The 13223-nt window shown below is 51.8% G+C and overlaps 1 protein-coding gene across 2 annotated transcripts in view; it reads right to left on the bottom strand.

Moving 5' to 3' along the window:
- Positions 1-13223, bottom strand: part of GSTCD (glutathione S-transferase C-terminal domain containing) — a 53468-nt gene that overhangs the window by 39320 nt on the left and 925 nt on the right. Inside the window, exons 2-4 of one of the 2 annotated variants that reach the window (XM_060186319.1) lie at positions 9513-9737; positions 4677-5114; positions 2627-3082 (exon numbers count right to left, since the gene is read on the bottom strand). In XM_060186319.1, the coding sequence (XP_060042302.1) occupies positions 2627-3082; positions 4677-5114; positions 9513-9542 (924 nt within the window). In that variant the 5' untranslated portion in view covers positions 9543-9737. The remainder of the gene's footprint in view (positions 1-2626; positions 3083-4676; positions 5115-9512; positions 9738-13223) is intronic. The other variant, XM_060186318.1, reaches the window with a different exon arrangement.

Raw genomic sequence — 13223 nt, forward strand, 5'->3', positions numbered from 1 at the left:
GGAGAAGAACACGGGCATATGTTTGCGTTTGTGCGTGAGTGTGTGTGTGAGAGGCAGCTGCGAGACTATCACCCTCCAGGGTACTGCGACTCCCCTCCCCACCCCTGGGGTGACAGCAGACGGGTCACATCAGAGACACCCCCCCACCCCCTGGCGGGTGCCACCTGCCAGGCAGTCGACCTCTGCCCAGGCGGTGGCGGCGCGCCTGGTTGAGCACTCACATTACAGTGCACGAGGACCCAGGTTCGAGCCCCTGGTCCGCACCTGCAGGGGGAAGCTTCTCGAGTGGTGAAGCAGGGCTGCAGGTAGGTGTCTCTCTGGCTTTTTCATTCTCTAGCTCCCCCTACCCTCTCAAAAATGTACATGAGTTTGTCTTTTCCAAAAATGGCTACCACGCCCGGGGGATTTGTAGTGCAAGCACCCAGCCCCACAGGTAGCCTAGTGGGGGAAAAAAATTTATTCCAGAATTTTATACAAATGGAAAATACTTTTTTTTTTACAAGTTTTTTTTTTTTTTTTTTGAGATTAATCCATGTGGTTGCATTTATCAATAAATTATGTCCTGTTTACTATGGTACAGCACTTAAGAAAATGCTTTTGTTTATTCACATCAGAAAAACGGAAAGTCATTATTTTAGGGCACACCTGGTAGAGGTCACACACACACACACACACACACACACAGAGCTTTACTCTATTTTAACTGATGTGAAGCATAAGTAAGCACAAGTAATTAACAGTAAGAGCAAGGTTTAAATCTAGTTCCTTTTGTATACTGAAAGCACTCAAAAAGAAAAAAAAAACAGAAACCATTAAAAATACTCTGTTGAGTGAATAAACAGATAATCAAGAAACTGTGTTACTCTCATGTTGGTCTGCTTCTAAATTCTGCTTCTGAGACCCCTTCTGTGGCATTGCCTGAGGCTGTGGTCTATTTTCATCATCACTGTTTTTATTGGTTTAATCCCCACTGGTTCTCACACTATTTTCCTCCTCCACACCCCCCCATCCTACGTACTTCCTCTTCCTGACACTTCCGCCTCAGGAGACATAAAAGACAGAGCTTTCTAATGAAGAGAGATTAGATTAGAAGAGATTAGATTGTTGAACTGCATCCCCGCTCGTCAATAAAGATGGAACTGCGTTCCCAGCTCAGCCATGAGTCCCTGGTCGTCTGTCTCCCGCCCGCGAAGCTAGCCTGGCAAATGGCGCCCTGAACAGGGACTGGGACTCTCAAAGAAAAATGCCCTGGCCTAGCATTTTCAAAGTGCTGTTTATGCTCCATGAGGGGGGTTGTGAAATCAACAGTTATTTTTAAAAAGGCACAAAAGAGACAGCATCCAAGTATATAGCACGTGGGGTAAGATGGTCGCCTCTGCATTGACAGGCACTTATTTATATGCGTATGTGACAATGCCTACTCTGCCTGTCTACTTTGTAAAGCGCACTATTAACCACAAAAACGAAGTTAGGAACTCACTGTCTAGACGGAATTTGGGAGCCCAAAGGCCTGTTATTCTCACCACCTTCCTGTCAGCTGGGAACAGGTCATAGGGCAGGGGACCGAGTCCACGCTAAGGGGGATGAACTGAGTGAGAAACGTCCTTGTCGTCTTCCCTTCCCTTGACTTTCCTTGTTGGTGACTGATTCTCGTTTGCTAAATGCAGATGCCCTCTTTTCCTCCTTTGGAAAACAAGCTGTGGGTAAGCAGCTGTGATCTGAGCCTAAGAGAAACGGAGAAGTCTTAGCCCTGCATGGCGGGAGTCCTGTCCCCTCAGCACCCGGCTGAGGGTCTGGAGGGCCATGTTCCTTACTAAGCTCAGCCCAGCTCTGCTCCGCTCTGGGTAAATGAGGACGCCGGCTCTCTGGCTCCTGAGCAGAGCAAAGCAAAGGGTGAAAGACCTTAGGACAAGGAAAGGCGCAGCTCTTGAAAACCAGTGGGAAGGCAGAAACGGTAGAGCACACACACTTGAGAGCACGAGGTCCCGGCTTCGAGCCCCCAGCCCCACCGCAGTGAAACGGGCTCGCAGGTGCTTCCGTTCTCTCTTCCCCCTCAACCTTCTCCTTCCCTCCCCACTTACGTCTATCCAATTAAATAAATGGATAAATTATTCAAAAGAAGGGGAGGAAGAAAGGAAGGAGTGAAGGAAGGAGGGAGAGAAGAAGGCGAGGAAGGACACAAGGAAGGAAGGAAGGAAGGAAGGAAGGAGCAGAGAGCCATAGTTTCCCACGTCCGCACTGACACTGTCCTGTTTTTCCTGTCACGGGGTGGGGGTGGAGCTTCGAGTCAACAGATACCAACACCCTCATCTGGACCTAATCTTCGCCCGCCACCTGGAAACCGGCTGCAGAGGATCAAGGACCCTGATGTGCCTCGGGTCAGCGTTTCGAGAGACTGCAGTCATGCCCCGGGCTGACCCGGGTCTCTGGGGCTGCGGCCCGGGACCCTCTGGTGGAAAGTGCTCACCCCCCGCCCTCGGGATCAGAACCACGGCTGACACCTGAGCTGCTCAGAACCCCAAGTCATCACAGCGGACACAGGCTTGAATAGCCGGCGGCGGGAGCAGAAGGCAGGAAGTGGAGCCGGGAGGCGAGCCCGGGCGCGCAGCCCCGCAGAGCCGCTTACCAGGAAGTGGTGGACGCAGGGCAGCAGCACGATGTCGGCCAGCGTGAAGTACAGGCCCTCCGCAAACACGTGCTCCAGAGGGGGCAGCTCCGAGGCCCTGGCCTTGCGGATGCGGGCGGGCTCCCTGCCGGCGGGCGCCGGCTCTTCCTGCACCTTCAGCCTGGACAAGGCCTCGCTCAGCTCCGGGCTCGCGGGCGGGGAGCCCGGCTCCTCGGCTGCTCCCTGCGTCTTTGGGGCCTGGCCCTGGGCTTTCTCCTTCGCCCTGGCCGCCTGCTGCCGCTTCAGCTTCTGCCTCCGGAGCTTATCGTCGTTGTGCACGCGGACCGGCTCGCTGAGCTTCCTCTCCAGCTGCAGCACCGCCCCGGGGATGGCCGGGCCCCGGGTGGAGGAGTCGCCGAGGAAGCCCTCCACCGCCGAGGGGATGGCGACCTCGCACAGCCTGGTCCACTGGCTGACCTAGGAGACACAACCGCGGCGGGAGGGCCGGTGAGGCTCTGAGTCACCGCCAGAGGAATCAAAGGCGTTGCGGGGCGCAGAGGCAGCCCAAGCTCTCGGACTGGGAAAACGAACACGGCCGCGGGCCCGGCCCGGCCCGGCCGGAGCAGTGTGCACTCAAAGCAACCTTCTCAAAACATCACTGAATGTCTTTTTTTTTAACATTCATTCTATTTATTTATGATTGCATGGAGACAGAAATGGAGAGGAGTGGGAGACAGAGAGGAAAAGAGACAGAGAAACACTCGCGGTCTGCTTCACCAGTCATAAAGCTTTCTCCCTGCAAGTGGGGACCAAGGGTTTGAACCTGGAACCTTACACGCTATAATTTGTGTACTGAACCAGGTGCTTCACCACCGGGCCCTGCCTCTGAATTTTTTTTTTCCCCCCTCCAGGGTTATTGCTGGGCTCGGTGCCTGCACCATGAATCCACCGCTCCTGGAGGCCATGTTTTCCCCCTTTTGTTGCCCTTGTTGTAGCTTCGTTGTGGTTATTATTATTGCCCTTGTTGACGCAATTCGTTGTTGGATAGGACAGAGAGAAATGGAGAGAGGAGGGGAAGACAGAGAAGGGGAGAGACAGACAGACACCTGCAGACCTGCTTCACCGCCTGTGAAGCGACTCCCCTGCAGGTGGGGAGCCGGGGGCTCGAACCGGGATCCTTATGCAGGTCCCTGCGCTTTGCGCCACATGCGCTTAACCCACTGCACCACCGCCCGACCCCCGCCTCTGAATGTTTTTAAGAAGACAGCAAACACAACATAAAGACCCAGAATTGCTGACGCAATCCTGAGAAAAGGACAAGAATAGAGGCAACGTGCCTCCTGGCTTCCAACTACCAATATATGACAGGGCTACAGTAACCAAGAGCATAGGACGCCAGCAGAAGACTAGCACTCAAAGATGAAAACCTAAGTTCTAGCCGCCCAACTGTTTTTTTCTTTTTTCTTTTTAATTTTTTTCATATTTATTTTTCTTTTGTTGCCCTTGTTGGTTTTCACTGTTGTTGTAGTTATTGTTGTTATTGATGTCGTCATTGTTGGATAGGACAGAGAAATGGAGAGAGGAGGGGAAGACAGAGAGGGGGAGAGAAAGACAGACACCTGCAGACCTGCTTCACTGCCTGGGAAGTGACCCCCCTGCAGGTGGGGAGCCGGGGGCTCGAACCGGGATCCTTCCGCCAGTCCTTGCACTTTGCACCACCTGCACTTAACCTGCTGCACCACCGCCCAGCCCCCCCTTTCCCTCTTTTTCAACTGGGGAGAGAGATGTCAGACAGGAGCCGTTCTCTCAGCGGTAAAATTCCACAGCCCCCCTCAGACACGGATGAGTGCACCTCACCCACCAACACGCCAGCCCCCTGCACCGCAGAGTGAAGCTCACAGCTTTAAGTGTCAGTGCTGTGAAATGTCACGCCTGCCCACGGCTACGTTAAACTCTTTCTTGGCCATGGTTGTCTTCAGGCGAGTGAGCGTTCAGTCACTAGCGGGGAGTTCAAACGGACGTGCTCTCACCTCACGACTGTGCGGCAACTGGAAGGGGGTGTTATACTTACTTCGGCACAGGCTTTCAAGCAAGTCTTCTTAAAACCCAGGAGCTGCAGGAACTCCTTCTGAGAGGGGTCTGCCTCGTATGCTCTCTGGATGATGTGTCTCAGGACAACGGCCAGTCCCGCTCTGCAGAAAGTGCCGGGCCTCTCCACCACTGCGGGCAGACAGCAATTCTGGACTATTGCCGGGAGCTCCGGCCTGCCGATGATCTCCACCTCCAGATCCCGAGACAGTGCGTGTTTCAGCACGGACGCGTCTGCACTTTCTTTGGCGAGAACTAAGTAGACCTTGAAGATCTTGCAGTCACAGTATGATAACAGGAATAAAGTCACAGATGTATGAAGAGGGAAGATGCAGCCTTCTGTTTGGTGAGAAAACTCCAAGCATAGATACTCTTCAGTGAGATCTCTCTTAACGCCTTTCATTTTCCTTTGTTTGGGCGCCTGAAATAAATCAAAATGGCCAGAAGCCTTAGTTATTTTTTAAAAAGAAAAGAAAGAATGGCAGGAGTCGGGCATAGTGCAGCGGGTTAAGCGCAGGTGGCGCCAAGCACAAGGACCAGCGTAAGGATCCCGGTTCGAGCCCCCAGCTCCCCACCTGAAGAGGAGTCGCTTCACAGGCGGTGAAGCAGGTCTGCAGGTGTCTGTCTTTCTCTCCCCCTCTCTGTCTTCCCCTCCTCTCTCCATGTCTCTCTGTCCTATCCAACAACGATGACATCAATAATAACTACAACAACAAAACAACAAGGCCAACAAAAGGGAATAAATAAATATTTAAAAAATCTTTAAAGGAAAGAAAGAAAGGAAGAAAGAAAGAAAGAACGAACAGGGTGGTGACTCTCAGGTTCTGATTCCTGAAGGTGGAGTGGGACCTGGCATGGTGGGGGGAGGGGGGAGTGTTTTGCAGAAAACTGAGAAACTTTACACATGTGCCCACAACCATTGTGTTCACTGTGAACCATTAATCTCCCCCATAACAATATCTTCTAAGAAACCTAGGAGCTAAAATGAAAGGTGAATGTTTGAGAATGGCACGGTTTCATGATACACGTCCAGGATTTGGGGAGACAGATCGGTGGCAGACACCAGGACTTGCAAAGCTGAGTTGTCTCAGAGTTAACAGTTCCCAAAGCCCGATTCTCCCCGTACTCCACAACCTGCTCCTCACAGCCTCCTCATCTCAGTAAAGACTACTACCAGAGTGGTCTGGGAGGTGGCACAGTGGATAAAGCACTGGATTCTCAAGCATGAGGTTCTGAGTTCAATCCCCAGCAGCACATGGACCAGAGTGATGTTTGGCTCTTCTTCTATCTTTCTCATTAATAAATAAAATCTTTTTTTAAAAAAAAAGACCACCACCCTAACTACTCATGTCAAAATCCCAGCCAGTCAGAGACCTGGGACAAAGTTCAGCCTAACAGCATGAAGTCCTAAGTTGGTCCCCCGACATTGCATATCTGAATGACTCTCTGGTTCTCTCTTAAAAAAAACCTGGGCACAGTCCTGGGCAGTCACTCTTGATCAGTCTAGTCTTTCATGATCTGTTCAAAGGACTCCTCTGGGCTCTGCCACCGCTGCCAATCTAGACTCTGACCACTCATCTCCCCCATCTCCGCAGCTGGCCGTAAACCAAGGCCCCTCACCTCCCTCCGGACTGTAGCAGCTACTTCCTGGCCTTCCCCTCTTTGTCCGAAATGAAGGGAGACCCAACCCCTGCCCTGTCCAGACGCCCCAACGCCTCCCCAGGCAGCTCAGAGCAAAGGAGGGTGTCCGTGCGGAGACCTGGACCCGCTCACCTTGTCATCCGCCTGCGCTGGCCTCACCTCTCACCCTCTTGGGCTCTCTGCCCCGCTACGGTGGGTCTGCATTCCTCTAACACACTGGACTGGGCTCCCTCTCAGAGCCCGCACACTGGGCACTGCCATGCCCGGAACACTTAGGCAGCCTCTCAAATATGCAGTTCTTACTGAGACTTTTTGAGGATACTCTGTTTAAGATGCAAATCCAAGTCCCAACTCACCCTGAAAACAGTCAGATAGGGAGTCGGGCGGTAGCGCAGCGGGTTAAGCGCACGTGGTGTAAAGCGCAAGGACCAGTGTAAGGATCCCGGTTCGAGCCCCCGGCTCCCCACCTGCGGGGGAGTCGCTTCACAGGCGGTGAAGCAGGTCTGCAGGTGTCTGTCTTTCTCTCCCCCCCTCTGTCTTCCCCTCCTCTCTCCCTTTCTCTCTGTCCTATTCAACAACGATGGCATCAACAACAATAATAACTATAACAATAAAATCAAGGGCATCAAAAGGAATTATTTTAAAAAGTCAGACAGACAAGCCCCATCCATCCCTCCTCTCCAGGCTTTTCTTCACAGCACTTGGCACTGCTGCAATGTCCTATCTACCGACCCCTCACCATGGTCCATGAGAGCAGAAGTCGCTGTTTCGCTCACCTACAGTATGTCTAAAACAGGGCCGGTCACACGTCTGTCTGTACACATCACCACCAAGTGTCTGTCACTCAAAGGCACGAGGGGTTAGAGATGTGATCATACACGACGGGAGGTTAGATTCTTGCTGTGTGTCAGATTCGCGCCAAGATAATGTTCGGGTCCACTGTCACAACTTGTTTCAGTGGTGAATGTCCTGGGTCTAAATCCCCCCTTGGGGTTTTCATCTACAAACTGCAAATCCCAAACTGACACTAGGTGGTGTACTTTAAAAAGCTTCCACCATGAAAGCGTGTCCTGGGAAGGCCCTGCATTAGAGAGGTAGGTAGGTAGGTAGTGCGTCCTCCCCCAGGACTCACTGCTCCTCAGTCTGACAATTTTCAGAGAGACTGTAGGAGAGGGAAAGACTGTGGTCTCAGGGCCATAACAAAGCAGTCGCATTGCCCAGAGGGGTTATCTTGCCTGCCGGCCCAGCAAAACAAAGACAAAACACCTCTTAAAAGTACGGCCCGCAACAGTTTAAAGACTAAATTCCTTAGTCTTTTTAAAGATCAAGTGAGACAGTCCTCCCACCTTCATGGCCGTCAGCTTTTACTAATGAACAGCACATCCTGATGAAATCTGCACGTGTCTATATAGCTAAAAGGACTGTGTATGTTATAAAAGGGCACGTATTCAGTCAAGTTGGAAAGAGCTTTCCCCAGGGAGTTGGGCGGTAGCGCAGTGGGTTAAGCGCAGGTGGCGCCAAGCGCAAGGACCAGCATTAAGGATCCCGGTTCGAGCCCCCCGCTCTCCACCTGCAAGGGAGTCGCTTCACAGGCGGTGAAGCAGGTCTGCAGCTGTCTTATCTTTCTCTCCCCCTCCTCTCTCCATTTCTCTCTGTCCTATCCAACAACGACACCAATAATAACTACGATAAAACAAGGGCAACAAAAGGGAATACATAAATATTTTTTTTAAAGTCAATACTTAAAAAAAAAAAAAAAGCTTTCCCCAATGCAGACAAGTACTACAACTCTCTATCTGCATTCAAACAGCAGACCTGCACGTGATTTCTAGAAAGATGGTAAGGGCTAAACTAGCTCATGGCATTTGAAGACAGGAGCTTTCCAACCCAGGGAAACCACTTTCCACATCAAGTTAGGCATCTCGTACGTATTTTTCCAATTAGAGCTGACTTCAAAATAAAATCTTTTTTTAAAAAAACTTTCTTATCATCTTTGTTTATTGGATAGAGACAGCTAGAAATCGAGAGGGTAGGGAGAGAGACAGAGAGAGACGCCCGCAGCCCTGCTTCACCACTCGTGAAGCTTTCCCCCTGCAGGTGGGGACCGGGGGCTTGAACCTGGGTCCTTGTGCCCTGTAATGTGTGCACTCAACCAGGTGCGCCACGGCCCGGGCCTAAAATAATTTTTTTTTTTTTAAATAAAAGACTGAAATAAAATCTTACGAGGTGTTTCATGAAGCTCACAGACAAAAGAAACCCGGCCATGTTTTCGGTGGTCTGCCCGAGTTTGCCCCCAAAGACCTGCCCTTTCCCTGGCCCCTGGCCTCCCCCTGCTGAAAGCAAGGAGTTGTGAATGGTTCCCAGGGCCTCGGGCAGCAGGTGGGAAAGGGCAGACATGACCGACTGACTGGCTCAGCAGCAGGAAAAAGCAATCACGAGTCTAATCCCCAAAACTCTTAAAAATCAGAAGTGAAAATGAAGTCAAGCTGCCTTACAGCTTCTGGTGGAGAAAACTCTTAAAAATCAGAAGTGAAAATGAAGTCAAGCTGCCTTACAGCTTCTGGTGGAGAATATGTAGAAGTCCAGAGATGAATTTGTGTAAACTGCCACTTTGCTCATTGAACAAAGTAGGGAGGTCAGGCGGCGGCACCTGGTTGAGCGCTCACATTCCAGCGCACAAAGACCTGGATTCAAGCCCCCAGCCCCCACCTGCAGGGGGAAAGCGTCACAAGAGGTGAAGCAGGGCTGCAGGTGTCTCTCTGCCTCTCTTTTCCCTCCCCTCTCAATTTCTCTCTGCCTCTATCCAACAATAAGTGAACTAAATTGAAGAAAAAGATTGTGTTCATAAAAAGAGAATAAAATTTTTTAAAAAAAACTGGTAAATACAAAGATTTTTTACATATCCGGTAAGCTCTTCTTCCTGTGAGCGCTTGATAAAATGAGAAATGTCAACAAAACCGATTACCGATGACCTGCCCAGGAGGTCATGAGACACCTGAGAGGAAGCTCAGAGCAGAGAGCTGCAGATTCCTAGTGACGCTGAAATACAGATGTATGCCTCCAGGAAGACTGAAAATGTGACTTAAGGATCTTGAAGTCAGAAAGACTCTCCCTGGACAATTTCTTCCCGCTAGGTACTAACGCAATTTTTTAATAGTCAAAGTAGGAGCAAACCTACATGTTTCCGAGTCAGAGTGTGTCTGGGCATTTTTAAGAGCAAAGGAGGCTCGGCAAGCCGGAAGCTGGAGAAGCCTTTTGCTTGCCGTTCCTGGAGGCTCTTTTGCTCACTGGGTGATTTCACGGCATGAACTGAGCCGTCCCACTGCTGTGACTGAGAACATCGTGGAGGAATGACTACAATTAGTGGCCAGCCCTTGAGACAGGAAGGATCCTTAAGGTTTCACTAGAAAACACACAAGTACGAGAAAGAAAAATATCTAAAAGCTGTTTTCTTATCTGGCCAAGAGATGGAACAAGTGTTTAGAGGCGAGAAAGCTTCCAGTCGTGTGGGCACCCGTGTGGCTTCTCCCTGGAGACTCCCTGGGTGTGGTCTGTTGCCCTGGGGTTGCTGCTGGCACCAGGCCTGACCTCATAATTCACAGGATCCACAGAAAGATGCGACGCCCGCGTCCCCGGCAGGCCAGGAAGGGCCCGGCAAGCCCACGGCAAACAGCAGCAGGGTTTGTGGTGAGCTGCAGGGGACCCTCAGCAGCTCTCAGCCGGTGTCTCTGGATACAGGAAGCAGAAGGGACAACCAAGTGGAACTCGGAGGGTTAAAACAACAATGACAACAAGGGGCCGGGAGGCAGCACAGTGGCTCAGCAAAATGACTCTCCTGCCTGAGGCTCTGAGGTCCACGGTTCAATCCTCAGCACCAACATCAGCCACAGCTGAGCAGGGCACTGGGCATTCTCTCTCTTTTCCTTAAATTAAATTTAATGAGAGAGATACAAAGGTACAAAGAGACAATAGGTACACAGATAGACACTAGAGCCCTGCTCAGCTCTGGCTGATGGTGGTGCTGGGGATTGAACTTGGAACCCTTAGTGTCTCAGGCAGGAAAGACTTTCTGCAGAACCTTTATGATGTCGTCACCCCAGCCCCCCCTCTTTAAAATAAAACAAATGAAAAATTAAAAACAAAAACAGAACAAAACCTGACTGGCCACTATGAAGCAAGTCCAAATGTGAACTTTGTGTAAAGCAAGCAAATGGGGGCCGGCCAGTGGTGCAGCGGGCTAAGCGCACATGGCGCAAAGCACAAGGACCAGCTCAAGGATCCCGGTTTGAGCCCCCGGCTCCCCACCCGCAAGTGGCATCACTTCACAGGCGGTGAAGCAGGTCTGCAGGTGTCTGTCTTTCTCTCCCCGTCTTCCCCTCCTCTCTCCATTTCTCTCTGTCCTATCCAACAACGACAACAATACGAACAACAACAATGATAAACAACAATGGCAACAAAAGGGAAAAATGGCCTCCAGGAGCAGTGGATTCCTAGTGCAGGTACCAAGTCCCAACAATAACCCTGGAGGGAAAAAAAAAAGCAAAAAAAAAAAGCAAGCAAACATAATCAACCTGTTTGAAATACAAAGAGCAGTCACTCTGCAGTGAGTGCCTGAGTGAACTGCCTGCAGCCTCCCTGGAGCTTCCCGCTGCTGTCCATGGCACTCCTGGATGGCGCCAGGGCCCCACCGCCGGGCCTCTCACCATGGTGTGTGTGCTCTGCGGAAGGCTCTCCTGGCCTTGTTGAAGGGCAGCTTGCAGAAAGCAGCACCGCCCCCCACACTGCAAGAATCCAGCAGGCCCAGAAGCCCAGTGTCTGCAGGCCCTGCCCAGCTCCCTCCCTCCTTGGCTGCAGAGGCCACGACATGCAGATGGAGGCAGAGGGGACCCTGGAGACGGAGGCTGAAGCAGTGCTGCAGAGGCTGTTAAGCTGGGAGACCAAGGTGCTCAGGCCCTTCATCTCTCTCTCTCTCTCTCTGATCTGCACACCTGCACGGCTAGTTGCCACGCCCCACTCAACTCCAGAATGATGGGTCTGACAGGACCAGCACCCCGGAAAACTCTCTTCAAGGAAGAAGAATTCTGGGAGTGGGTCTTGGCATCCTGAGCAGATCTAAATTGAAAACTCTGATTATTGTTTTCATTATGTACATATATTCCAAATTATATTCCTCCATGAGGATAATTTCAGAAACCATCCATTCCACCCCGGTTCCATGGCTGCCAGTTCTTAGCAACATCGCCCCGCCAGATATTCGTCGGGATGCGGCATCATCTAAGTTCATTTCCCACGTCTACGCTCGACCGGACCTGCCAATCTACGCGGATATCTTCACCCACCCTGTCCAACGCTTGACGTCTCGTCACCCAATCTGGTCCCCTACGCCTACACTGAACTTCTCTGTTCCAGTCTCTTGGAAACAGAGCTGGCAGTCAGCTGAGGTCAAGAACAAACACCTCATCACAGACCCCTGCGAGCGTCCACCCGGCTCTGACCTGGCACGTTATGATCGGGCCCTCCTCAATCGCTATCGAACAGGCCATGGCCGGTGCGCCGCTATGTTCCATCACTGGGGAGCCAGAGACGACCCGAACTGCCCCTGCGGCTCCAGACAGACTATGACCCACAGAGTCAACGACGGCCACCTCTCCAGATTCAAAGGAGGTCTCGAAACTTGACATCAGGCTCAACCTGACGCTGTTGACTGGCTACGGAAGAAGGGCAAACGCTAGAAGAATTATGTACAGGGTAATGATGCCGTGTAATCGTGGACGAACAGCCCCTTGTTCCCAGATTAGATGCAGATGAACAGGAAATGAGGTGGACGAAGTTATGGGTCATCAAATACATAAAGTTTTAGGAAAAATTCTTAATGCTTACTCACCTCCTCTTATGACATATGTTAAAACTCTACGTAAAATACTATCTGCTAAAGCCTATCACTCAGAAATGCATCACCCCATAAAGTACGACATTTCTGCGTAAAACTGCAAGGCCGTCTAATCAAGAAATGAGCTTTACTTTCTGTTTCAGATATTGTTTATGTAAGGCTGAAAGATATGTAAGTTCTCACTGGCTGAATAAAAACAGAGCTCAGATCCCCCTCCAGCAGAGTGCGGTGTGTCCTGTTCTCCTGACCCACCTGGTGGTCACCTTCAGGGTTCCCTGACGCCTCCTGCTGCTCCTCTGCTGTAGCGCTCCGTCGCAGCTAGTGCCTTCTCCTTTTCTGTGCTGACTCTCTCCCAATCAACGCTCCTCTTCTCCCTCTCTCTCTCTGTGATTCTCTGATGTGGGAGTCAGTCTAGACCCCACGTGAGGGAGCTGGGGAGAGCCCCGGTCAGCCGCGCCCTCCTCCCTTTACGGCCTGGGCGGCTCACAGTGTCTGGAAGGCTGGGCTGGCCTGCCTGGGCTGCGTGTGTCTGTCTCTGCAGAGGTGACTGGACTGAGCCCTGAGTCCCCCTGCCGCGTGGCCCAGGGCTCATGCGCAGTGTTACCTGCCCAGTATCCAGGGCTTAGGGCCTGGGCTGGGGGTGAGATGGGGGGGGGGGTGGCATCTTGGGACCTCGGCCTTGGGGACGAAGCGGGGGTGGGGAGTGGGAATGGGCATGTCACCTGGTCACTGAGCCTCGGGCAAAGCATTGTGGCCGGAGCAGGTCTTGGGGCTGCCCTGAAAATCTGGGCAGACGCCCTCACCTGTGTGTCCTGGAGCCTCCCCTCCCCAGAGCCCTGCCCCACTAGGGACAGACAGACACAGGCTGGGGGTGTGGGTCCACCTGCCAACACCCATGTCCAGCGGAGAAGCAGTGACAGAAGCCAGAACTCCCACCTTCTGCTTCCCATAAAGAATTTGGGTCCAGGCTCCCAGAGGGGTAAGGAATAGGGGAGCTTC

The sequence above is a fragment of the Erinaceus europaeus genome, chromosome 2, assembly GCF_950295315.1.
Source record: "Erinaceus europaeus chromosome 2, mEriEur2.1, whole genome shotgun sequence".
NCBI classification, from domain to species: domain Eukaryota; kingdom Metazoa; phylum Chordata; class Mammalia; order Eulipotyphla; family Erinaceidae; genus Erinaceus; species Erinaceus europaeus.